The following is a 27,525-nucleotide window of genomic DNA, read 5'->3' on the forward strand; positions in this document are numbered from 1 at the left end:
CAGCCTCCAAATTTCTCTACCCAGGAATTACGTTCTGTCGGAGGTTTTCCTATTCCTGGACCCCGTCCAGTATCGTGGCATAAGCCACGGCCAAATGTTGCCCATTCTGCATCAAGTAACGATGCACTGCCAGGAACACGCACACTGTCCCCCCGGGGCAAAGGGTGCATCCAGCGCGCTCGCTGACAATTCATGAATATGCATCTGTTTTCACGTTTCGCCGGGCAGATACGTGCGCGTGGACGGATTAGAGCGGGCGGTGCACGTGCGAAAACCGGTCGTCGCACGTGTTACCCGTTGATCCCTAATTTAGCTGTTGACCCCGGGGTTGGAACCACGCTTCACCTTGATTCTTTTCACGGCCGTTCCTCGAGGTCGTCCCCCGCGTCTTGACGTGGGCGAATTAGTCATCGTTATCGTTTGTTATCGTTTGTTATCGTCTACGATATCGTCGAGATATTCCCTGCGAATTGCAGTTAATATTGCAGGATAACTGGCATAAAGAAACAGTTTACTGTTGACGCGTTAAATGTGACGGAACGCGACCGTGTCTTTTCATCGAAGGTTGATTCGTTTACCGGACTGACCAAAATGTTTCTCGGATTCAGTTTTATCTACAGTGAGTTCACTTGTCTGCTATTTATTTTTATCATTGTTAGGACAGGGGATTGACGATTTAGAAGATAATTAGGTGGACGTTTCTTTCAGTTTGTTTTATCTCTTGTTGTGTATTACGTATAGATTAAAAATGATTGACCCTTGATCGATGGTTAAAAATACTTTGATGTGTTTGTTAAATCACGAGGTTATTAAAATTTTAAGAAAACTAATTTTTTCCGGGATACACTTTATACGCATTTTCGAGTGTAATATGATATCGTGAAGATGGATATTTTTTATGTGTTTTGTGTATCGTAATATCTCTTTCGAACCATTTTGGAGAAATAAGTGCTCTTTAAATTCTATGTTTGAAATCTATTTTTGCAATAATGAGCTATAGGCAAATAGCAAGTCAATAATAATTTTGGAATATATTATATTTTTAGACAGTTTTTATTACTTAACCGGTGCGACGAACGGACGTATATACCGGTTTCTAAAATTACTTATCAGTAGATAATAATTAAAAATAATTATTGTCATAGACATACGTTTGATACTTTCATTGACAATAACGTCATTGTTAGTGTCATCTATTCGGAAATAGAAATTCATTCCATGTAATAATTAAAAAATTCATCTAAAACAGGTTTTATTTCATTTGCTATTTCATACATTTATTATTATACAATAAAAATAAAATAACTATATAACTATAACTATAAAAATATTGATTAATAAGTACAATTAGTACAAAAGTACGAGAGCGTGTATTAATATAAAGAACAGGGTTGAAAATACTATATGATAATGGGGACATAAAAGGGTCGCTAGAAGGGACAAGTGGGTCAATGAAGGGAACGTGGGGTTATACGCAAGTTTTTACTACAACTTTCTTGTAAACATTCGCATCACACCTAAAAATTCATTTGATTAAAAACCTAAAAATGCCAATAACTTCGATAATCAATACTTATCGCAAATATCCCAAGATAATACAAGGAAAATATTTATCTTTAGAAAACCAAGAAGTATTAATGAATCAGTTTCTATCTTTAAGAATTTTTCTTATTAAAAAGTTTTAACAATTTTCAACGCAAAGTTTTCTTCTTTGTATATTCAAAATTAAAAATTAAAAATATTACAACTATCGTAATTAGCTTGAATTTGTCGATGTCACTAATATACCATACGAACTAATAGTGAACTATAAAGCCGTAACCAGTTAACTGCGTTTGACGGGTATATACGTTATTTTAAAGCCTGAAACGATACTAATTCTTTCAACGATGAATTATTTATTTTTTTTTTAGATAAATATGTAATTCTTTAATTTGCTTTGGTCTTTCATTAAAATATATTCTAGGTGCATTCGTCTTGCGTTTGACGAGTATACAGTTCACGTTTTCATTTTATTGCGAGCAAAACTAGAGATTTTTCCAACTAAATCCCACAGTTAACAGGTTAAAGTAATAGTCTATCTCCAATTAACATTTCCTTCGCGATAGAATCCCAAATGTAGTTCCACAAAATTGCTACAAATTCGGACAGATTTCTCACAAAAAGCATTGTTGTCTGAAGGGTGCTCGCAAAAGTACAGGGACCGTTCCGCGAAGAGACTTGGCAACCATCAATGAGATTGTCGAGCGCACATGACCATGACTATTCGAAAATGAAAGAGCGGAGAAAAGCGTCCGCCAAAGGAAAATGAAATTTCTGCGGTCGTTTCCTTACGCGATCCAATCCAATCTACGGCGCAATGGCAATGACAGTGCCCGTTGCACCGTCAGAGCGAGATGCCGACGTCAGGGAAGAAGAAGGAAGAAAAGTAGTTCTTCTGGCCGTCGCATACTGACACAGTGCTGCAAGGGTCCGCAAATAAATTGTTCCTCCTCCTTTGCTTCTCGGTCTTCTCATCTTTGCTTCTCCCTCCATCTCTCTCTCTCTTTCTCCTCGTTGAAATAAAGAACGAGCGTAAGTGTCCGCCTCAGTGCGAGGCCTTTTGTCCCTCTTCTCAGTTAACCCTCTCGTTACGTACAGGGTGTCCTAGTTAACGTGACTTTTCGAGATACACAGGTTTTTCACGGAAAAACAGTCCAGGGAAAGTTTCTAAGGCACGTGATATTCAGTGTTTCGATCCGTAAAATAGTATTGTCAGTTTTCTTTTAAATGAGATCATTGATTCTTGATTCTTTGAGCTTTACTAAATTTTGAGAGAAATTCAGCGATGTGTAATAAGATGATGTCGGTGTGACTTGAAAAGTACGAAATAATGTAAATTTAGGCACTTAATGATTCAGTGGAAGTATTCAAATTTTTTGTTGGTGGTATGAAAATTGTTGTGAAATGAAAGTAAAGATGTTCTATATTTTCTTGATATTATCGTACATTTTTGTTGTAATGTGTTGGTGAAAAATGTATGGTTTTATTAAGAAACTGAAGACTAGGTTGTATGATTCATTTGACGCCCAGCAGTCTGGCGAACCGTATTTTCTTGATAGTAAAAGGAACCTTGAATTTCGATCTTGAACATCAAGTTCAAGGAATGTTATCTCTGTTTGTTATCTATAGATATACTTAAGAAAACTATAACAAGAAAAATAATGGAAAGTAGTCACCTCAAGATACGTGAAAGGCGGACAACTTTAACATCTATACAAAGCTTATTTTATAAATATTTTGTATGGACCAGAGATACCAAATTTAGCTATTAAAGTTAACCCTATCACAACAGTGTTATATTTTTCATAAAATATTTGCTAAATGCTTTAAATATTATTAAAAAATTTTGTTCGGGAAGCGATAACTGTAGCATGTTATTGTTATTTAATAAAAGGAAATGGAACTTGCTTATATACTTCAGAAGAAAATTCTTGCAGTTAATGACGTTTCTCTCACAAATCCCTTTACAAAAATATAGCTTCAAGATAGCTTAAAATGGGGCACTCTCAAAGATACGACATTTCAAGAATCCTATTTTCTTAGTCACGCTTTTGGCATTTGACTGAGAAAGGATGCAATGCTTTTAAAGCGACAAAAATGACTACTTAGTATAGTAGATTAAATATCTTTATAAAATATTTTTAAATAAAAAAACAGTTATTCCAACATTTTTATCAAAATAAACTTGCCTCATAATTCCTTTATTTGTAATTACCGAGTACATTCTATGTATCTATACATAAATTACATTAAAAAATCGGTGAAAATCCCAATAAACACATTGGTGTTCAATTTTTCTACCATTAAAATATTCACTATATTTTAGATTATTAAAATGAAAATAATTTATTCATATGAAATTTCGTTTCTTTTATAAATGTCATTCCATTCCAATTGAAAATATCTGATATTTCAAATAACGTCCGGAATATTTTTTTTCGAAAGTTCACCCCGATCTGCTCGAGACACCCTGTATGCATTTGCCCGCTAGCGTGTCCACCTATCTCTCCTACTCCAATGGACCTCCTTCTCCACCTCCCTCGGAAACTTTTGCCGGCCTGCTCCTCTCTCTGACCCGTTAAAATAGACAAGCGAGCCTTCTTTCCCGGCCAAAGTCACAGATATCACCGGGCGATTCTGCAGTGGACGGTCCACTGTGAGCAACAACAGTTCACCTCCGATCCGCGAGCTAGCCGCTTCTGACCGGCGTGTGCACGCGTCAGACGGGACCTGCTTGGAACTCGATCCGTGTGGACCAGATTTACGCTCGGTGGTCTCTCTCCGTGTGGACCAGTCAGGCCGGCCGTTTAGACGTTGTTCCGCCGTGGTCACCGACGGGAACCGTAGCGAAATTTTTCAACGATTTCACCCCTTCTTGGTCTAATCGATAACAGACCGAACACAATTCAAAGAATAAATCTACACCGTCGCGTTTAACGAACTGGAATCGATACCGATCGGGAGTTAGCTACCCTGCAAGCTGCTCCAGTTTCTTTCAGTCGTACACCTTGTGTATCCAATCGTTCGGGGATCGAGGAAAAACGTTTCTATCAGACTGTAATAACATCTTCGGAAGTGTCTTCGTGACCGACCAACGCAGTGGAATAAATTATTCAAGTATTTCATTGAAATGTAGGTTTCCGTCTACTATAGTTCTTGGATAGGATGGTTTGATGACCGAGTCTTTTGGTGATTTTAAACGGACAATTTGCTACGGGTTGTACTGTTGGAGATTCTTTTTTGACTGACATGATTATTTGAAGTGTGGTACTTCTGGGATTTAGAGGATCGTTGCTGAACAATTTGTGTCGTGCTGAATTAGCTGTACGTCTTCGCTGTGATTGAATCGAGAATTGAATTGATATTTAGGGGAATAGTGAACTCGCGAGTGTGTTGGTTTTCCGAGATTGTTAAGAATGTTACTGACGTTGTCGATTTGTTCAGGATTTTTATTACAATGGTGGAATTCGATTCGGGACAGGGAGTGGAATGCTCAGGTGTTTCAAAGTGAACGTGTGTTTGTGGTTGCCGGTGGTGCTCGAATAAGCTTTCGATCAAATGTTTTGTAACGAGATCCGCGATGGCATTGGCGGTACTTACGAATTACACTTAATCAGTGTGAAGAGCCTACGTTAAATATTAATTGGCATTATTCGTAGTGGACGCAGCGACGTGAAACATTGAGAGGGTTTGTAATTGAAAATTAAATGAAATTCGATGGAGTATCTGTCGAGATACCAGTGATGCAGTAATTCAGATTACGTATTCGTTTCTACATTACAATTGGGCAGAGGATGTTCGAAATAATGAAACAGAAGTGAATGATGACGAAGCGAGTATCGATTCATTGAATTTATACAAAATTCACTTTATTTGTACAATGCATTTTATTACGGTTGCGTTGATTTATGTACGAATTACTGAATCTGTCGATGATCCAAAGATAGAAGTAATAAAAAAATTGTCAAGTCATAATTGAATCAGGATTCTCAAATTTCCTTAATCAAATTTTCCATAAAACATATATTTTTTATTACTTCTTCCAATAGGTACTCATAAGGTTTTATAAAGTAAAAAATCCTCAATAATATTGTCGACAGAAATCGAACAGAAAATTCACTTAATTTTGTTCATAATACAAAAATAACTATTTTTCATTGTATATTCTGAAGCAGTTCTGATTTTGGTACCAATTTCAATCGTTAATTATTTATTCATACTGTTTTCGTTGTTCGGATTAATTAATTTAATATACAGACTTACGTTCAATCTATAGCCACGCATATTGTCGCTAAGCTGTTATACCAATGGATCAAAACGAATGAAATATCTGCTCGCGAGACGCAGTTTCGATTGGAACAGCGGCGTTCATCGTTTCGTTTCGACAGACCGATTGCGGTTTTTTGCTTTGCGGAGATTAAGAGATCTCTTAACGACCTAGATCGCGACACGTCGGTCGATCTGGAGCGAACGGAACATAGACGCTGCGTAATAGACGATCAAGGCCCGATTAGTTAGCGGAACAGAAGTTAGACGATGCGTGTTAACCCTCGCGGAGGATTTTCCGCGGTTAGATTCTCGTGAACGGTTCATAGAAAATATCATAGATCAGATTACGTCGCGGTTTCTATAAATATTGTGCCGCGCATCTCGCGCACTAAGTTTGTTTTAAGAAGACAGGATCGTTCGAAAATATCGTCACATTCATTTCACTGCACGTATCTTCTGAAATTTATATCCGAAAAATATTATACAGTTGTTCTACGATGAATATTTGAATTAACGATGTCGTTACATTTTTAACGAAACAATTCGCATAGCTTTGCAGATTAAATAAAATCTTTTAAGAAAGCATAACCTAGTTGTGAATTTGAAAAGTCAATTCCGTTTTATATGTTTTCATAGGTTAGTACCTTGAAAATATTATAAATCAAAAATCGTGTAGAAATTTAAAGAATTGATAAAATTATCGTAATACAAGTGGAACGATCTATGTTGCTTTGTTGTTTAAATGAATCTTTGGAAAAGTGTAATCATTTGTCAATTTAAAGGAATTAATTTTCTTTTGTATGTTTTCATAGATTGATACTTTTAAAACACTACAAAGGAAGTTTAATACATTGTAGAAAGTCACAGAACTTATTCAGTTACAACGAAATGATCCAGGTAATTCGTGACTCGTCCAACAGTAGCTGTAAAATCTGAGGCTACACTTGATTAACTAACTTTAAGGACAACAGAACTTCTTGTTTAATACTCTACCACTTTCTTTATAGTTCAACATTTTTAAGTGAAAAGTTCAAGATACTATCTCCTATTTCCATTCGGTTTGAAAATATTACTATTGCAGTTTCGCTATTTTTTAGTAATTTCAAATTACAATTTGTTGTTAATTCTGGTCATTACCTTTTATACAAAACAGAAAATATTTCAGAGTGCAACAAAAAGTTAAAATCATTTAATATATAAACTTGTCAGAATTTTCAGGGAAAAAGAAATGAAGAAAGCGACTGAATGATCTGATGAAAAATAATAAATCATGCATTGAAATTTAATAACTTCGTTATAATTTGATATTTAATATTATATAATCACGTATATGAACATTAAATATCAAATTATAACATTAATTTCTTCTCTGTACAGTAATTTTCACGAGAAAATCCGAGTCGCTTCATATTTTCTTTTCCTTTTATCCTCTTTGCTACCGTATTATCATTATAATGTTCAAAATAAAGTACACGAGAGGTCCAATTTAAAACTACCACAACAATATTATTAAAATAAATTCCCAACATATTTCTCGCAAGATAAAATTTCACCCATTATACCCTCCGAAGATTAAAAACATTCCCCAGATATTTCACAAATTCTACTCTTAATGGAAACAGCAATTACTCTCCACCGATGACCATCGGGTATAGAAAAGAGAACAAGCAAGACAACTAAAAAAAAAAACGCGCTTGCAACAAAGAATCTCCGTCGAAAAAATTGTAAAACACATTTCGCCGGTAAAGTTCACCGTGCTCATTTCACATGCAAAATGGATCGCAAGAAAAACTCTGGCCCTCCAAAAGGAAAAGAAAGGCATAGCAGCGCGCGTTGTTTAATTACGATTCACGTTTATTAAATATTTTGTTCCTCGGCCCGTGAAGTTTAATTACGCAACGCGCGGTGTTTTGTAACGGATTCCCTCCGCCCTTTACTTTTTTTTCATCTCGTTTTTGTGTTATCTGTTGCGTCCACGCAGCGACGATCCAATATTAAACTAGCGAGCGTCGCGTGGCTTCGCGATTACTTTCGAAATCATTCGCGAGTTCCTATCGAAAAGGGTTGTGGAGCGTGTGGGGGATGAAAGGGCGGCGGAACGCGAACACTGATCAAATTTTACACTCGGTGCGTTCAATTTATTTTCGGTGGTGAAGTCGTCTGTCTCGTCGCAATTCATTTCTACTGGCCGCGTTAACGTTCACGAGGCCGTTCGCCGTCGTCATCGTCGACTTCGACACCCGAAAAATGGCGCCGATTACAGTGAGCATTGGATAATTGCAATACTCAACGGGACCGGAGTGTTGCAATTATGAAGAGGTAGAATTGAATCTTCTTCAATAAAAGATTTTAGCATGGATGTAAAAAAGAACGACGCGATGGAGGAAAAAGAAAAACTGAGAGTCGATGCGTTCGGCGACATTTTTCTTACTTCGTAATTATTGATATCGGAGAGCCGTTAAATATTCGAAATGATCTGAAAAAATAGTTTCGGTTCAATACTATAATCAGTATACGAAGAAACCGAAAAGAAATCTGTTGTTATAATTTTTATAAGGATTACATTTTAATCATGTTAAATGTTCAGTAAATCTAGTGTTAACGACTAGATTATGACTTGATGATGATTTTCAATTATGACTTTTAACGAACTTTCACCATCATGTTTCTTATGTTTTTCTGATTAAAACGACGCCAAACAGAATAGAAAAGAAAGAGACATTGAAATCGTCGAGTTCGACAATAGTTGGATCATGTTATACCCTTCAATCGTGACCCGTTGTCGAGTACTATGTTGTATTAACCAGTTAACTGCATTTGACAAGCACACACTTCATTTTTAGATTTTATTTCGCGCAAAACGAGAGATTTTTGAAACTAAATTCCACAGTTAATTGGTTAAAAGGAACCGGGTGGGGATATGGTGGAGATGACGATGTTGCGGTTATGAGGTGGTCCTCGATGCAATTATCTAATGCTCATTCCCGGCCGACGCGACGCGCAACGTTTCTTAAATCTCGCCTCTCGCCGCGTGTCTATCGAAACACCGAAAATAACGCGCGCCGCTTTCGCGCCCGACAGGAAGCCAAACGTAAGTAACTGGGTCGCAAGTTCATCAGTGTTAATTATTATTAATCAGGAAACCTCGAGCGGGCACAAAATTCCTGTGGATTTGCATGATTACAAGGTCGCTGGTGTACGCTGAATTACCGCGATGACGTGGAAATTGCGGCGCTTAGAGTAATTGTTAAGAAGAAAATAACTGGGGCTAGATTTATTTGCACAAGAATATGTTATTCGTATTTATTTTGTGTTGGTTGGGTTTGGTCGGTAAATAAACGATCGTTCGAAGTATGATTTCAATTCTCTAATAATGAGCAATTGGTCATTTTGTTTTTGGTAGATTCTGTTGTTCTTTTGGTTAAGTGAAGTATACAAAGGTATAGGAAATTGATAAAATTATATGCATTGTTTTTTAAAAGTTTCCTTTAATTTAAAGCATCTCCTGAAAATTCAATTATATTAAATTATATAGGTTTTTTTAAACTGCTCATTATACTGATTGAAGCTATTTGTAACAGATTTTATTCTTTTCTTTCGACTTATTTTTGCATGTAGAATCATCTTGGTCGAATAAACAGTTATAAGACATTTTCTGTGGCAATGTATGATTATAAGCATTTTTATTGCTTTGTTTTTTAAAAATGGATTGTTAGTGCAGTAATCGAATAAATCAGAAAAATAGTGGAAAAATAGAAGATATTGTATAGACTTAGACAGAATTTACTCTTGATCCAGAACCAGGTTTTCCAGCATTTAATACTAGGTTTACGAAAGACATTAATTTGACACATATCGAATTTTATAATAATTACGTGACAAATATTGACGTCAGTCTATCTTCAGACCGCTAATTTCCAAGATTTAATACTAGAAAATAAAAAATAAAACAAAGAAATCAATTTTCAGAGTTGGTGGTGAAAGATTTGAACTTGCTGAGAAATTTTATTTTGAAATTTTGGAGGTGTGAAAGAACAATGTACCAATCTGAAGATGATCCACAGGAAAGAAAAATGTACATTTTTTTCAAGGGATGATTTCAGCCCTTCAAAGTGAAATTCGACACAAAAAATTGAAATGTATTGAGCTCGATTTACTCTACTTAGATACAAAGTTTCACATTTTTTTAAATTTCCGGGTTCGATAATTTCCCTTGTTCGAACAACAGAGTAAACTGTACAGCCAAATGCCTGTAAACCTACTGTCACAGCGAACGAACAATCGCGAAAGGTGGAGTCTATATCGTCTTACATTTCAGTGAGCTGTGTCATGTTCAGAGTGTGCGCACCAGGTATTTTTCGGTGCTCATCGCGCGGGTTCACTTCCATTTTATCGGCGACCGATCAGCCCACAAAAGCCACGTTTCATTTCTTCGACAAAGGGGCCAAGTCACTGGCAAGTGTGTAGGTATAAATATTTCCCGAAAACTCGATAATTTCGCTGATAGAGCAAACAAGCCAGAAAAAAGCCTGGGTCCTTGTGTTCAATCCACCGTGGAACGAGTTACACGATTGACCTCCTGGTCTGATATCGAATTATACACGTCGTTCCGAAAGTAGTAAAAGCGGTATGGCACCGCGGCGGGCGGTCGAAGGCGGAGAAGAGCCGGTCGACTTTTCGCTCCAGTAATTGCGAATTGTTTGTTGTACGAACCGATGGAACCTTCGAGAAGTCCTGCACTCCTTTTACTCGCCTTGTTCCTCGGCCGACGCATTTTTATCAATGAATTGCCTCTATAAATTCTCCTTATAGCCACGCTCATTCTTTTCGATTTTGTTATTACCGCTGAGTACATTGCATTTCCTTTGTTTTTATCGAACGTTGCAATTTATTCGAACGATTTTAACCCTTTACTGTACAATTCTTTTTGCGATCATGATCGCCAGATTCATTTTGTTATTTATAATTCGTAGAAATACAAAGAAATATTCTGTCCATATTGTAAGAACATTTTAACTTCGTAAGTAGAGCATTGATAATAGGAAAATAAACCTTTATTTTAATTTATTTTCGGCGGGGTAGTATTGATTTCTGTTGAACTGAGTTAAAAATCTTCGCCACGAGTCCGATTCGTTATTGTACAGCAAGGGGTTAATGCGGTTTGTGTTTTGAAGGCGTTGCTGAAAATAATTGATCGAGAGGCAAACTTTTAATTTTGAAATGAGTCAATCCATTAATGTCTATGTCAGTATTTCCAGTCTGAAATGTTTGTTTGAGTGTAACGTAATTCAAATAGCTACGTCAAACAAAAATTTACTGGGAAGATTCATAAAAATTATGGTGTAATATTATTGTCACAATAATTACGATTCTGATGGTATGAAATTATACCAATCTTCATTGAATATTAAATGAACTGACAGTTCACGTGCAAAGATCAAATTCCTGTATTATACATTCAACTTTCATTATGAAACGATTCATCAATATTAATTGATTATTTTAGTATATAATACCTCATTGACTGTTACACAAATGAAATAGCTACACTGAATTGTATTCACTACAAAGACTTATAAAAATCAAAGTAAAAAATTATTATTACCTACAAATGATATGTACTACACTGTTCCTTTTTCTGTAGAGGTAGTATTAGCATCGTTTCAGCAGTTTGATCAAAGTGTAGTAATTAGTGTATTTACGATACCGTGAGGAAGACACGGAAGCGGTAGAAATTGTAACGGAACGTCCGCAGTGTTAAAATAGACATCCTGGAAGCGGTCTATGTCTCAGTACTCTACTTTGGTATAGTACTCGAGGCCGTTAAATGTATCATCAAATGTTATTTTAGCCGTAGTGTCATCGGGTTCGCTCAATCTAAATATCCATGCTTTTCATATTTGCGATTTTACGATCGATCATTTTAGAAACAACATCGATCGATCTCTATTTATAGTTGCACTCTAATTATACACATTTTGCAACTAAAACATATTTCATTTTTTTTTTCCTTATGCAATGTAAAACAATCAGATAATCTTTGTAAATGAATTTTTTTCTCCTCGTGTGACATTTATATAAAAAACAAAAACCAACATTTTTCGTTTAATATGATCTTAAGAATACTTTGAAGAATTTGATTTCTGTTCTTTTAAAAAATATCAAACTTAAACTTTCAAGGAACAGAAAGAATGCGAAGAAAGAATGGAATTTTATAAAAATGCAGCGAAAAGAATGTATATATATTAGGTGTAGGAAGAAGATTTTTTCAACGAGCTTCAGTTGATTAAATACATTTATTTCATAGAAGCCACTGAATTTCTATCGCGATGATACTCGAAGGTTCCCAGAAAATTGATAGAACATTATAAATAACGATGACGATTGCTTTTGATGATGAAGCATTTGTACATAATTTGAAATAAAACTTCAATGTCACTGAAAAATCAGATGGAACGTTTTGCTACAGTTAATAAATACAAAAATTTCATATAAAGTTTGGCAAAGTAATGAATAATTTTGAAATCATTCACAGTAATTTATTTTCAAATATTTTATAATATTGCTATTTGAAAAATCATTGGTAAAGAATTTCGTATATGTGCATAATTATAATTCGGTAGCAATATAATATAATTAATTATTCACTGTCAATTATTCATAAAAAATATCAAAAAAAATTAATGATCAGTTATTAACTAAATGTTGTGTACAAGACAGAGGCGTTGCCTTTCTACATTTTTGTATTGTCCCCGAAATAATACGAAATTCATCAATTTTTTTCACGGAAACCCAGCAGTCTCGTTATTAATTATCACGCGAAATGCCTGGGGAGCAATCTTTCATCATCCCGGGGCCGGCGCGATATCATAATTATATCATGTATCATTTATTACGCGCGGGCCAGTTTGTCAGGCTGGAATTAAAGTTCAACAAACAGGGGACTGTCAACCAGTGTTATCTGTGTCGCCGCGTGAACTGGTAATCAGTCGCTAAATTTACTGTCGGCGAAGATCATGTGCAGTTACACGTGTTACATGGCCCGTGACACGCTTTGGGTCTCTCGATAGTGGCCGACGAGAGCCTTGGCATCATCCGATGTCCGGTCTTCCCGCGGAAATAAAAAGAAAACTGATCGTTTCACCTTTTCTTTGTCCGGGTGCGGTTAATCGGGTGCTGATGTAATTGCTCGTTATCAAACGGCTATACAACGGGCAATCGGAGCTTCAAAACGATCGTAAACTGCGGAACATTATTGTGAACAAATTTATTAGAGCAATGAATCGTCGAGGAACGTGTAGAGCGTTTCTAATTAAATCAAGAGAATCGATTTGCCCTTTGAGAAATTCAATTGGTATTCTCCGAGTATTTTATTATTGAGGATTTATTTGCTTTCATTATCCTTTTCAGTATCATACATATATTTACATTCTTCGTGGATCAACTGAAATGAAGGTATCTCGATTCGATATAGTAACAATGAAAATGAATAATACTAGTTGCGAATAATCTGCAAAAACGATAATTAAGTTCTGCTGTCGAAATTATCAGTCTATGTGAATTGTTCTCGTGTCGGTACGAAGACTCTTTTTAACATTAACATTTCCTTAAATTTGTAATTGGCTTCAGATCATTTATCAAATTTGATGTGTTAATATGGTGTGAGAGAAGGTGCCACTGATTAGGAGTAAACTGTTAACCCTACAATAGAAAACTATTGTAATCAGTGCTAAGATGAAGAACAAGAAAATAGTGGAAGAACCGTGCTGGATTACGAACACTCGAGATTCGTGCGTCGTTGATCGACATTTAATCGAAACACCGTTGTAAGGATGCCGCAGTACGACGACACTTTCCTGGAGTCGCCGATTTTTCGGCGACGCACGCGTAGCTACGCGGTGCAGAAGGAGTTCGTGCCGAAGTCGAGGAGCTTCATCACGGCCACACCTTTGCTGCTGGCCGTGACCAATCACGCCAGGACTCTTTCCGGTTCCATATCGACCTGCAACTTAAAAGGTAATCGGAAGGAAAGAAAAATTCAGGTTAAGGGCGTGAATCTGTGTTATGCTTCGTTAAATAGGCTAAAAGGTCTCCTCCCCCCTACTCTCGAGAGGCAACGCGAGTTTTCTCGATTACTGGGAAAGCTGACGTTTCCTTTGAAAAACAAATACTTCTGGTTTCAGACTTTCATTGATTCCGCTTTGGATCTGAAAAGTTAGTGCTTATGTTTTTTAATAGCAGTGAAGGATAAAGGTCTTTGTATAGCAAGAATTTTTGTGTAAATAAAAAAATTATTTTAATATCTAAAAGACTAATTGAAAGAAATTATTGTACTAGACATATCTTCCGCTTAAGTATTATGTATTAGCATTGAAAATTATCTATTAAAGGTAATGTGCAAAGATTTAGATGTTGATAATCAAAAGAAAGAGGTAATTGAAGTATTAACGTTTGGTTAAATGTAGTTGATAATGTAGAAATTACTTGTCCCTTTTTATTAATTTGACGACTTTACTATTCTACTAAAAATGTACTTCATTATAGGTTCATTATAGATATAAACCGACTGTTTTCTCATTGTCGAAGTTTGTAGATTATTCTATTCTTTCAAAAACTTTTAACGTTCTAGAAATCTTTAACACTAAACGTACCAGCGCTTTGCATACGCCTATTATTAAAGTAACCAATCGAATAACTGATTATAAAATAAAAATAAACGAGTTAGATGATACATTTTTCTCAGTGAAAATAGAAACAGAAAGACCGACGAAAATTGAAAAACTAATTAATTCACATAAAATTAAACGATGGAGCTAAATTATATACCAATTGCTTAAACAATAGAAAAAAGGGAAGTACACGCTTATCTCTTTGAGTAATTAAATGATTCGTTACAAATTTTATTATTTGAACAATTCTACTATGAGTGTCAAGTTCAAACATAAAGCCGGCGCAAATATTTCTCACGTTCGTTATTCATGGATCAATCCCCGCGCTTTATTTCCCGAAATGGACCAAGTTTGATGCAGTCGCAGATTAATTACGCCGGACGCGGGAGCATTCTTTGGCGAAATAGTTCGCAGTTCGTGTCGGGTGTCGCTTGCACGTGCGATCGAATATTATCAGCGTTCCTAAAATATCTGTTAGAGTAATTAAACTTAGGATAACCACGTTATGGGGGCATGTCTGGCCGCGCTAAATACAACCCCACGCGTCGTTGACTTGAGCGCCGCGGCTTGCACGTGAAAGCGACTCGGTTGTTAATTACCCATTCGTGCTGTCAATCATATTAAGTACCTAGCTCACGTCGGTACTACCTCTTGCTATTAACACCTACCCCGTTACTACGGGGTTACACACTATCATCCCCCTTTCCCTTCGCTTGGCCGCACGCATAACGCATACACAGGCACGGTGATTTCCCTCTGGGCAAGCAGTGCAGTAAATTGCTGTGTACGCGTATTCCAGCTTGTATTCTGCGATTGAAGCGTCCGGGAGAACGTGATCTTAATCTCGCGACAAATGGCCGGGACGTTAGCAGACCGAACCGGCTGGCTGGACGCTTCGGGGTGAAAAGTATTGAAGATCAGTCTTTGATGCAGATGAAAGAGATATTTGTGGAAATGGAAATAAAAATCTTAGGTTTCGAGTAACGCTTTTAATGTTAAATCAGCTCAATAGGTTTTATAGAAATTCGAGAAGAATTAGGTAATGTGTATTTTCTCAGAAATGAAAATAAAAATCTTAAGTTTCTATTAACGCGTTTAATGTCAAATTAGCTCATTCAGTTTTGTAAACATTTTATATGGATGATGTAATGTGTATTTCCTTAGAAATGGTAATAGAAATATTAGGTTTCAATTAATACGTTCAATACTACATCGACGCGTACAAAAGTGTTAGATAGAAATAAGGTAATATCTGTTTCCAAGGATTTGAAAATATTTTTGGTTAGGCTTGGATTAATATGTTTAATGCAAAATTTTGTTCGTATAAATAGATTATAATAAAATGTATTGAGCAATCTTTGACAGTAAGAATAAAAATACTCCTAGAAATAGAAATAGAAATGTTCAGTTTCGATTGACACACAGAATAGCAAATCAGTTGTAATGAAAATTCAACAGATACAAGATGTAATTTGTTTACTGAAATTAAAATTGAAATGTAAATGTTCGTAACAATTAAATGTTTTACTTAGACCTATGTGATGAATTATAGTAAAATATGGTTGGTTCGATAATTTGTATATTTTCTGAGTTATTCAATGTTAAAATATCAAAGTTTAATAACGAGGTGGAATACAAATCGGTACACAGAAATAATTCCATTCGTTACACGAGAATAATATTTTTATTCCTTGATAGGTAAGAAGGTAATATAAAGCAGAAAAGAATTGATGGCAATGAAAGCATAAAGTTTCACAAAGACAAGAAAATTGCGAGCAACGAGAAGTCAATAGATGTAAAAGTAACAGGATTGAAAAGGCAATTACGTTCCTTTCAAACAGTTACTGTACTTTCTTTGGGCACGGAAAGTTATCGATGTAATAGCTTGTTACCATAAACTCGGACATTAAAGTTACTTCATTTCGGATCGTGATTGCATAATACGGCGCTGCATTCATGATAATATTATAGGAGTATAGATTAAAGCCATAATTAACCAGATCCTTTGAAATTATTCAGGTATAAACCCTGAGGCTTCCCAGCCTTTGGCCATTAAACGTCACAAAGTTCTTTCATAAATCTACTGATATGATTATATAAAGAGACATTTGCAGAATCAACAAATTTCATTGTAGAACTCATATTTCACTGTTGTCAACGACTAAAAACAATAAATTAATCGCAATACCTTTCATTTACATCCAAATAATTATTTTCTAATTCTTATACCTCCAGATGTCAAATCATAGGAAAATTATAAAATCAATAAATTTAAATAGCGTTTTCACTCTACATTTATTTATTTCTATCTTCAATTTAAAAAATTCAAAATGATATTTATATGTCGATCAAAAATTAAAATTTTCTTCTGAAATATTTTTCACGTTGAAAAGAAAATAATTTAAACTGATTAAAGTGGTAAATAGATAACTTATCCTACCATAGATTGTCCTGTAAATAAATATGTACAACCGTAAACCGAGTAATCATAACAGCGTATTGATCAAGACGTAAATATTCACGATGCTAAATGTGTATCTTCGAAAGCCAGACAACTCTCAGCATAAACCCAGCACCGTTGAATCTTTTTTACGGCGCTGACATGCTCGAAAATGAAATTTATATTCATAGATGATCCCGTCGGATCGTGGCCCTCCCCTCTTTTCTTACGCGTTCATTTGAAAGTCAAATCTTTTCTGCGCGCCGTCAGCCCGACGAATTGTTTAAAGAAGAAGCAGCAAATAGTGGAAAATGTCCTCGACCGGCATGAATGGAGCACAGAAATAGAATCTTGGCACAGGTTCCGCGCGGTTTTCATAGAACGAAGCCACGAAACACCGAAACTTGTAATTAATCGGCATTAAACTCCGCCCGGAAATTCATTTCAACTTTGGCTCGTCTACTTTTTCGCTTCCCGTTCTCTCGGGGGAAAAAAACCATTGGGCTGTTTGAAAACTCATTATAGTTATTACAGTTGGCGTAACGTGAAATTAAATACTTTACGCTGATTAGAAATGTTGTTAGTCTATATGCTTTTGGAATATTTTGATCTCACATTTTGTGATTGACGAAGGTAATATTTTATTAATAATCATCTTTAAGTATTGTGGCGATTGTATAATCGTTTATTAATAAGTTACAACGGGGCTTCAGAGTATTTTTAGTTGCTTTGTTATTGTTCAATGACGTTAATAACGTATCCAAGAATACTTTGAATAACAAACGCCTCCGGCAAATTTTGCAAATTTGAGTTTCTGGGGAACTTGGAAATACACGAACGTAACATTTTTAACTACCTCATAGAACTAAAACAATTTCCTGCACTTTAATGATCTTAATCTTTATAATTCTTAATAATTCCCTATAGTGGCACCTTTGTAGTTTGCTTTTCATATACCGCTTATCGATTGTCTTTCTTATTTTTTTTTCAAGATTTTAAATTTGAAAGAAGTACAAACATAATTATTTTGATAACTAAATTCGAAAAATCCAAGTATTAATTATTTTTTTTTAAATATAAATTAAATATTACTTTTCTATTATCAATCGTTAACCTTTGGAGTAAATGTAGACATAGAATAAGCATCATAATTTCCTCTTTTACCAATATATTATTAACGATAAAGTACTTCTATCGATCACAGTTAAGAAATAAATTATAGGACAAAGACTTAATGACAAAGTATTAAGTTATATCGATCACAGTTGAGATATCAATCCTAGGGCAAGGGATTAAAATCGTTATTTTCGAGCGTGCAACACACCACGAAAAAAAGTAGGAAACTTCTACGCCGCCGGGGGTAGGTTTTCCAACTTCGTCCGTCAGCGGTACGTGCTGCGGGGTTGCATAGTGCAGCGTCGATGAGTCTTCGTGCAGCGATGCAAGCATACGTTGTCGGCTCCCGGCAATATCCGGTCGAAATCGGCTGTCAGTTTATTGCGGAACAGGATCTTTTGATATGAGAAATTTCCGGACGTACTCTGGCACGTTCATAAATACACCGCGCCGGGAACCAGTGATTATCGTGCGGCCGCAACCGTTTACACGCCGCGCGACCTCGTAAACACGCGCGCGCGCGGGTCAACATTAATAAACATGAGTCTACGATGCACGTAATTAGTGCGTCGATAAAGTTTGCCGGTGTCTCCCCCCAAAATTGAACCAGCCGAAATTTGTTTTGAGTGGTCGGGACAATTATTTGCGGGTACGTAGCTTCGGCTCGCAATTCGCGTGATGGGATTTGACGGAGTGCGTTCGTTGGGAACGGTCATTGTTTTTCAGTCGAGATTTTTCGTGGCAAATAGATTCTTTCAAACCAAAATGCTTTGACTGCTGTGTCACGTGATTTTTGGCGACGAAATATGTTGTATAGATTCGGAAGTGTGATTTTTTCGGTGATACACCAGAGGAATCAGATTTTCTTCGATTCATCAGATAGGAGAAGGTTAGATGATCAAGTTTTAGTTTTTGTTTTATTAAGAAAATCGTTTCGACTGTATGGAATTTGAACGAAAATGTGTTGTTCACGGGAAGTTTTTTTTTATATAGAACATTTTTATATAGAAAATTAAACAAACGGAACATATACAAAAATTGCTTTCCAGTTTTTATTCTCTAATGTGTTCAGGGTCTCATTTTTATGTTTTCTCGATTTAACTAAAATAAGAATTTCCTTAAGCTGTATTAAAATTGGTATTTTATTATATTCAGTAATAAACAGTGGTTTCTATTGTGAATTCATGAAATTAAATTATTTCAATTATAATTTGCATGTAAATGAGAAATTTCCGAGTTGTATGTCTGATGGACAAGTATCGTAGTGTCGCAAACGTATTAAATTATACGTATCATCCCTGATTCTTTTTTTTGCATAGATAACAATATGTATATAGGCAGCTCTGTGCAATCTACTAAAATGTTCATAGTATTCTTTTAATGTCGTGTACACTTCCATGCTCTTGCCTCGAATCAGTTAATTTGTATTCATGGCTGATAAGAATAAGGAGCGCTGGTTTATCAAGACGCCTCTCCGACATTCGGGATTATCTTCCTCCTCGAAATGAATGTATTCCCCGAGAAAGAAAAAAAAGACACACCCCTCACTCCTTTCTCGACAGTGTAATCTGCATTTGAGGTGCTCGTTGCAGCCATTTCTCTCCTGAATAGGAACTCTTTTTGCGCGCGAAATAATCGCTGTTGCTGCGAAAGACGTTCGAGTGTCTTATTTAAATCCGACTAACATTCACTAGGCAAACGATCGAAATGAATAATTCAGTAAGATTATCCGTGAACATTAATTTTCTGGTGCACATAATTTCGAATATTTATAATCTTTTGAAGGGAAATTTTACATTTATATATTTCTAAGGGAAAACGTTACAGCGATGTAAATTCGAAGTTGATGAGAAAACTAACCTTTCGCACTGTGAGAAGTTTTTATGAGATACAATATTAATTGCAACACTTCCATGTTGAAACTTCAAAAAAATGGAACTGTCCTATTTGAGATTGTACAAAGATTTGTTTACTTTTTCTTCTGTTAATTTGATTTGTTTCGATGAAAACAGACATATATATATCAGAAGAAGAAATGTAAAAATAATACGGAAATTGGGTAAATTAGAAGTTATAGTTTATGACACAAATTTCTTACTCTTCTGTTCTTTCTTACTAGCATAGTAATTATGTATTGTTATTTTGAGAATAGAGCATAATTTAATAATGAATGCAAAAAGGAGGTCCTCGTGTCACGAAAGTAGTTAAATGTGGACTTATTTTCGAATAGTCCGAGGGATTTTATCAAAATAACAGAGGCTGAGAACTCTCGTGTAACGTCTTGATTAAGTAACCGTTCACATCCTTCTCTGTGCGAGAACTACCCTCGTAAAACAACCTCACCCTCCTACGATTCTAGTCGACACGTTAAACGCCTGTGCGCGACAAAAACGCGTGATTTACAGCGGATCGATAGAAAAAATGGACTGAGTCTTGGAAATTCGTCTTCGATTCGACAAAAAGGGGGGTGAATTTATATCCCCATTAGAGATCGCTTTCTTCTGCTGCTTGAAGGATTTGTTGAAGCTGTTAATAAGTAATACTATGTACTTTAATTACTTATTTATCCGATTTTTCCAGCAAAATTTAATATTTATTAAAATGTATTATAGGTGCGTTTGCCTTGTGTTTGACTAGTATACAATTCATTAATTCGATTTTATTTTATCACACAATGAGAGATTTTTCAAACTAAATTATTATTAACATTAAATCTATCAGCCAAAAGACCAGCTGCTCCGTCAATTTCCCTAAATGAAACCACAGAATTCACGATCCAACGACAATAATGATAACTGCCGACGACAATGGTGACGAAAGGCGAATGAATCGCGACGGACTCATTAAAAAATTATTCTGCGACGAAGAGGAGCCACAATGGCGGCTAACTCGTAGCGAGCAATCAAATCTCGCTCGAGAGGGTGGAGGAAGGAGGAAGTCGGCCGTTTAATGCACGCCGTGGCTCCCTAAAGGCGAATTCGGCGTTGCCAGCCTCGAACCACCCTCTCGTTGTCGTCGTCGGTTACCGTACTTACTTACGCCGAAAGTTTCGCCCGTAAATCCTGAGACACGGATCGACGGGACTCTTCCGCGGCGCGGGAAAGGGTTCCTCCAGCTGTGGCGAAGATGACAAGAAATCCGCTTTCCGCGTGAAAGGGGCTTAACGCGGACCCGCCGATAAATTTCAGCTGGAGAAGAAGAGAATATTTCGCCGGCGAAGTGCATTCACGCGCGCTCCTTTGGGGCGAGGCTGTGGGCTGGGGCTGAGGGACTTCGACAGGTCGCGCATGGGGCCGAAAGGAGTGGAACGTAGCCGCAAGTATTATCGCTTCCGGCCTCTTGTATAGGGTGGAACGGTAACTATTCGTGAAATCGTTAGGCCCTTTGCCGACGCTCAGACGTGCGCGTCTCGAAATTTTGGGTATCGTGCGGCGGTTCGTAATTGAGAGGACATGCACGGATATAGGTCATATTGTGAAACGTGAAATTACTTGTGGCTTTTTGAAAGTTTAAAGTTTGGGTGAAATTGTTACGCTTTTAACCTTTTGCGGACGAATGTCGACATTTCGGCAGGATGAGATTTTCAGATTTGGAAAACTATGACGCAAGCAAATGATTTAGTTAACCAAAGAGATCAGCATGTAGTTTCCTTTTTCCTAGTGTTTAAGCAATTGGTGTATGATTTAAATACTTGCGGCTTTTTGGAACTTTGAAGTTTGGCTGAAATTGTTACGCTTTTAACCTTTTAGCTACGGCGAAACTAGCCACGAAGCTACCTCTGTACAGTAAGGTTTCACGCGGTCTGCATATCATAAATGTAGCACAGCGATTTGAGACTGATAGAACTTTCCATTGTGCAATTACGTTAGATTAGACTATAATGTACACAGCTACCGATGACGGAGAAAGAATTGTGCCGCTATAATAGAGTACCTTTCAAAAAGATGATATACACGAAAGCCACTATAGTGGCGTATAGTAGCTAAAAGGTTAACCCTTTACCGATGAATGTCGACATTTTGAAGGGATGAGATTTTCAGATTTGTAAGACTAAATTGTAAATAAATGATTTAATTACTGAAAGAGGTCAGCACGTAGTTTTCTTTTTTCTATTGTTTAAGCAATTGGTATATAATTTAGCTTCATCTTTTGAAGGTTTTGTATATTTCGAAGATCGTTAAATGACTGGTTAAATGATCGATTTAAAAATTTGATTTAAAATTCTACGTTTTCTTTTGTTTATTTAACTTTATATCCACTCTTATATTATTGCTTTTTTTTAAATAGTTGTTGTGAAAATATTATATTTCGTTAGATTCTAGATTTTATGTAATCATACGTGGAAGAGTATAAGTTACTATTCAAATGTTTTAGAATCAAGGAATGAATAATGAAGTTCAATATTTCTTCTCTTTAGCATTTTACGTTGCATTGCGTTATCTGTCCTTTATTTTAACGAGCAGTAATGTTTTAACGTTCTCTTCTTTAATTCATAAAGCTTAAGCGGCTATATATATTATTCAATGTGGGGATTTTACATTTGAAACTGTTTTATTGCACTGCGGAGGTCGTGATACTTTGTACCTTCGTTGGGTAAATTTAAATCTGAAGCTTTATCATGGCAAAATACTCATTAAGAAGGAAGACCGTTATTTCAACGAAATAACAAGAAGGCCGAAAGTAGTTTAAAGCAGTAATTTTAAATAAGTGTATATTAATCATTATTGTAACCTTTTCATTTTTTTTGTAGCTGTACAATTGAATTTGTAGTATTGTATAAGTATTCAAAATTTATACGTATTTATATCAGAACTGAATAATCAGAAATTATGCAATTAGGATTATTTATAATATTGTAAGTTGCTACTTAGTTAATGATTTTCATATGTAAAAATACGATATGTTTTAAAACTAAACAGACTGTATTATGTATTGAGAGTGTCGAAATTTTCTTATTTTACATAAAATTTGATATATAAACTCGTTGAAACTCACAAAAAAATGGCTCACAGTGGCTACAAATGGTGCTTCTGTCCAGCCATGAAATATAACGCTATTATACGTTATAAATTTAATGAACCTTCAATATTACTTGTGTCACGTACGAAATACTGTTTTCTTGTGATGAATATTGAATCTTCGTTACGCGCAGACGTTTATGGCCAGCAACAAAGCACCTATTGTTCCTTTGGTAAAATATTCAGGACAAAGTAACTCTAGCGAACCTCATGAAGCAAGAGATTAAAGAGAAATCGATTTTCTCTAAAACTGAATTTATTAGTCACAAAAGAAAATACATTCTGTATGAGTCTTCATTAAAATTTCATTATCATGGCTATTTGAACATTTTCGTAAAAATCACGTTGAGAATAATTTTAAAAAACGAAGTTTAATATTGAATAAAAATAATTTAAAATAATAATCAATACACGAATATGTAAAATTACAGTTTTCGCTGTATTAATGAAACTCTTACCGAAAGAAATACTTATACAGTTTCTCCATTTGTCACTTAACTTATAACAATATAAATTTACAAAAACAACCTTAGGGGTAATCAATTTTTTCTGAATAAAAACCATTTAATCGCACAAAATAATCGAATAAAGGAAACGATAACGCACTTGCTGATCGCAGAGCTAAATGTCCATCACAGAATAGCACTCAAACATCAATTAGTAAATTACCAATTACAATTGCATATTAAACATTTTCCTTTCTTCCTCTTAAATCAAAATCAAATATTCCTTTGCAATCAATATCCACCGTCTACGATAAATCTAGACCTCGAATAAACACAGCTTTCTCTTTACCTCAACAAGTTAATAAAAATAAACCAAAATTTCCTCCCGGAAAAAAGTCACAAAACAAAGAGGTGAATGTTATTCGTATCTTATCCGATTAGCTTGCATAATAAAAACTCCGATATATTCAGGTGGCGATAGTTACGGTCCCACCCTGTATACTTGATCTACGAGGTCTCGGGTCGCCTTCGAGGGCCGAAGAAATGCGAAATTCCTCGTCAGGGGAGAAGAAAGTCCCGTGGAGGGTAGGACTGCCGTGGCGGCGGTAAAAATAAATGGAAAAAGGAGTCTGGCTGCCTACATGTCTTTTCCGCCACTTCCTCTCACCCCTTTCTCCTCTTTCTCCTTTTTCCGCCCCTATTCCCTTCACTGTCCCCGCCCCCCTGGACCTTGTCCACGATCTCTCTCTCTCGTTTTCGCTGGTCCCGCGCGCGCTCGATTCTCCCGGTCGTCGATTCCCGTTCATGCAAGAACTTCCAGCCAAGTGAATTTTGATCCGCAGGACGCGGAACGAGATGTAGACGCTGTCCCAAAAGAACAGCAAAAATCTTAAGGCAGAAGGGGGTGGAACTTTGATAAGGGATGAAACGTCTATAGCTTCTTTTTCTCTGTCTTCGTTACGCCGGGGCTACACTGCTTGCGAACAGTTTACAGACTATATTCGTCAGCAATGAGAACACTTTTAGAGTGCATCCAGATTTATTCGCACATAACGTTGTCACCACGACCTGTTGGAAGACAGATTTTTATTGGCAGTCATTTATTTAACACTACAATTGCCGAGGAATTAAATTGACTTTTTGAAATTCCTTTATAGAAACTCCAAAAATGCATCTGTTGAGACTTTAATTGATTTACAATTCAGTTTGCGTATTGCTAAATCAAATTCTTTAATAATTTCGCAGAGAAACATCTGTCATCTTTTTAATAATTGCAACAAAAAGAAATCAGGATCATTTTTACCCGTTTGGTAGTTTTAGTGTTAACTCTTTGTACACCAAGTTCTTTGGTTTATACTGAAATTTTAAGAATATTTTCTGAAGTGCTATTGAAACTCATTTTGGCATCTTTGCTTGAAATAAGTTTTAATTATTGCAAACCTTTGATTCTTACTTTATTTGTGTGAGATAGAGCTTATTAGCTAAGTTCTCTATTAAACATTTGTTATAAATACGTTACCATAATTTGTTGATAATTTGGATATTTTGATATCCTTCTATAAGTATCTTTAATTTATTAAAATAGAATAAATAATAATGTAACAATAAGAAAAGAATAAAGGTACTGGGTATCAAAGTCGATACTCCGCACTGATGCTGTCTCTAAAGAGATAATGTTAATAGAACCGATCGCTTGCATTAACAATAAAATTATTAAACATGGAAACATTGTCTACATTTCTGTTCCATATCCTATTGTTAAGATTGTGTAACAGATTGTTGTAACAAAGCGAGGTGTGGTTACCCGTCTGAATGGGGACTTACAAACACCAAACAACCTGCAGCAAACTAATCAGCGAACAGTGAACAGTGTTTGCTCGGGAGGTGGTGTATCAAAGCACTCGCTGGTAAACTCAAAGTGTATGATAGACGTGTTTGTAACACGTTCTATCGGATTTTTGCTGAATTTAACGATTACTTCGCTTCTAAACTTCAGTTTATTAGTTTGTTCAGTTACTTCAGTATATTAGCTCGATCACCAACCAATGAATATCGATGTGCAGCAGAACTAAAATATGTAACAAAATTTAAAAATTTCAGCTAATTTGTAAAAAGAGACGGAGAACAAGTTTATAACTGCTAATGATGTGCTCGTGAGCTGTTTACTAGTTTCAATGTACACGCGATGCTGTTTCTATTTACGATCAGTTCTCAAAGAGTTCACGAACAGTTCGCGAACACTTCTGCCCAATGCGGACACAGCATTATAGTACTGTGGATAAGTATTTGTACACGTGATCCTATTAAGATGTTTACATCTTTATTATAATATGATATTATTACAATATTATATAATCAATATTTTCGTTATAATGATTATCACCATCGAAGCTATAACAGTGTCTCATCTAAAGAATTATTAGGTTCTATAAGTTTCTTTTACTGGCTACTTACATGTAGCTCAGCAGAAGTTTTGTAATGATGACATTAACAAACTTCCCCCATTTCCAATAAATTGTTAATAATAAAGTAGTTAGACCGATCACAGTTCAGAAAGAAATCATAGGGTTCATATGGTCCAAAATAAATTAAACAAGCTTTACAATAAAGCTTTCTAAAACCAAAACCAATGAATACTTCCATGGATGCCTAGCAATAGCAGTATACATCCTGTCTGTAGAAACCGCGTTTTTTTCGTGGGGTTAAAGTGTCTCGGATGGTAACGCACCAGAGTCGAAGGGTTGGGAGCTGATTGTTCGGACCATTATTTGTAAAAACTAATTAAAAGTTTCTCCCGCGGTCTGTGGAAGAAAATAGCTGGACAGGGGCAAGGAGGACGGAAAGATTGCGTAACTCGGTGGCGCAAAGTGAACGGTGCCTCGTTAAAAACGATGACGGGGATAGGAGGGGGCGTGTATCAAAGAGGCGTGAAAGAAAAATATCAGGGAGGAACGCGTGTCGCTAGCGCGGGGGCCAAGATCGTGCGATGGCATCTCATTAGTCCACGAATCCTCGCGTCGCCCGCTAATGAGATTAATTATCACGGCCCGTTGTCCCTGTCTCGTGAGCCACAAAGACCAACCTCGGTGGGGAGAAAAAGAAATAGGAGAGAAAAAAGATATGTCGAACGAAACACAGTGGCCGTTCGCGGCGAGCCGGGTCGCACTAATTTGACGAGCTTTTCGATTAATTGCTCGCGGGCTCGCCCGTTTGGTCCACGGCCCCGGAAACCGGAATTTCATTTCGTGGATTCGGTTCGACACAGGATGAAAAGGCTCGAAGGTGTTCACGCTGATGCGGGATTTTGATATGTGCTAGGATTATTGTTGGTTCGGCGAGATAATTCGTTTTGTTGCTGATAAGTGGATTATTTTGAAAGGAAGAAATTCAACTGGAAATGTTTTAAATATCCTTTGGGGGCATGAAACTTTATTTTTGAAATGTTATTTAGAGATTTTAATGCAGCGATGAGGGAATGTTTGTTTGGTTCATTTTTTAAAATACATATTGAGTGATGAATTTAAACAAATTTTCTACAGAATGAGAGAAGTTTTATTTTTTGACAGAACGAAGTGGAGCTTATGGTTGGTTAATATCTTTTAGTTGGATGAACGAAGCAATATTGGGATATTGAGTTGTGAAAATATAATTATGTCACGAATATTTGTGCCTTTCTTAAGATATTTAATACATGTACCTCATGTAATTCAGAAATGAATAGCATTATATTTATTTCCATACAACTACTCCAATTATCGATTTTTCAGAGCACTTACTCATTCTCAAAAATTCAGAAACAAGTTATATAGCTCAAATTCATGAACCAAATTTTAAATTGATAATCCCTCTTTTTATTGTAATAGTATTTTTAAATGTGCAGTTTACAAAAGACTTCAATAAAAGACAGTTTTAATCATTTTAAATAACTTTCCAATTGGTTACAATTTTTCAATAAAAATTTTGTACACTTCAATCGATAATTTGGACTGCAACGCTGGTCGAAGCACCTCATCACAATTTCTCAA

The 27,525-nt window shown here is 35.9% G+C and overlaps 1 protein-coding gene across 4 annotated transcripts in view; it reads left to right on the forward strand.

The window, feature by feature from the left end:
• The first annotated feature begins 4,138 nt into the window (after positions 1-4,138).
• Positions 4,139-27,525, forward strand: part of C3G (C3G guanyl-nucleotide exchange factor) — a 102,301-nt gene continuing 78,914 nt past the window's right edge. For all 4 annotated transcript variants that reach the window (XM_031980979.2, XM_031980987.2, XM_031980985.2 and 1 more), the window contains exons 1-2: positions 4,139-5,230; positions 13,441-13,827. In XM_031980979.2, the coding sequence (XP_031836839.1) occupies positions 13,644-13,827 (184 nt within the window). In that variant the 5' untranslated portion in view covers positions 4,139-5,230; positions 13,441-13,643. The remainder of the gene's footprint in view (positions 5,231-13,440; positions 13,828-27,525) is intronic.

The sequence above is a fragment of the Nomia melanderi genome, chromosome 11, assembly GCF_051020985.1.
Source record: "Nomia melanderi isolate GNS246 chromosome 11, iyNomMela1, whole genome shotgun sequence".
Taxonomy (NCBI): domain Eukaryota; kingdom Metazoa; phylum Arthropoda; class Insecta; order Hymenoptera; family Halictidae; genus Nomia; species Nomia melanderi.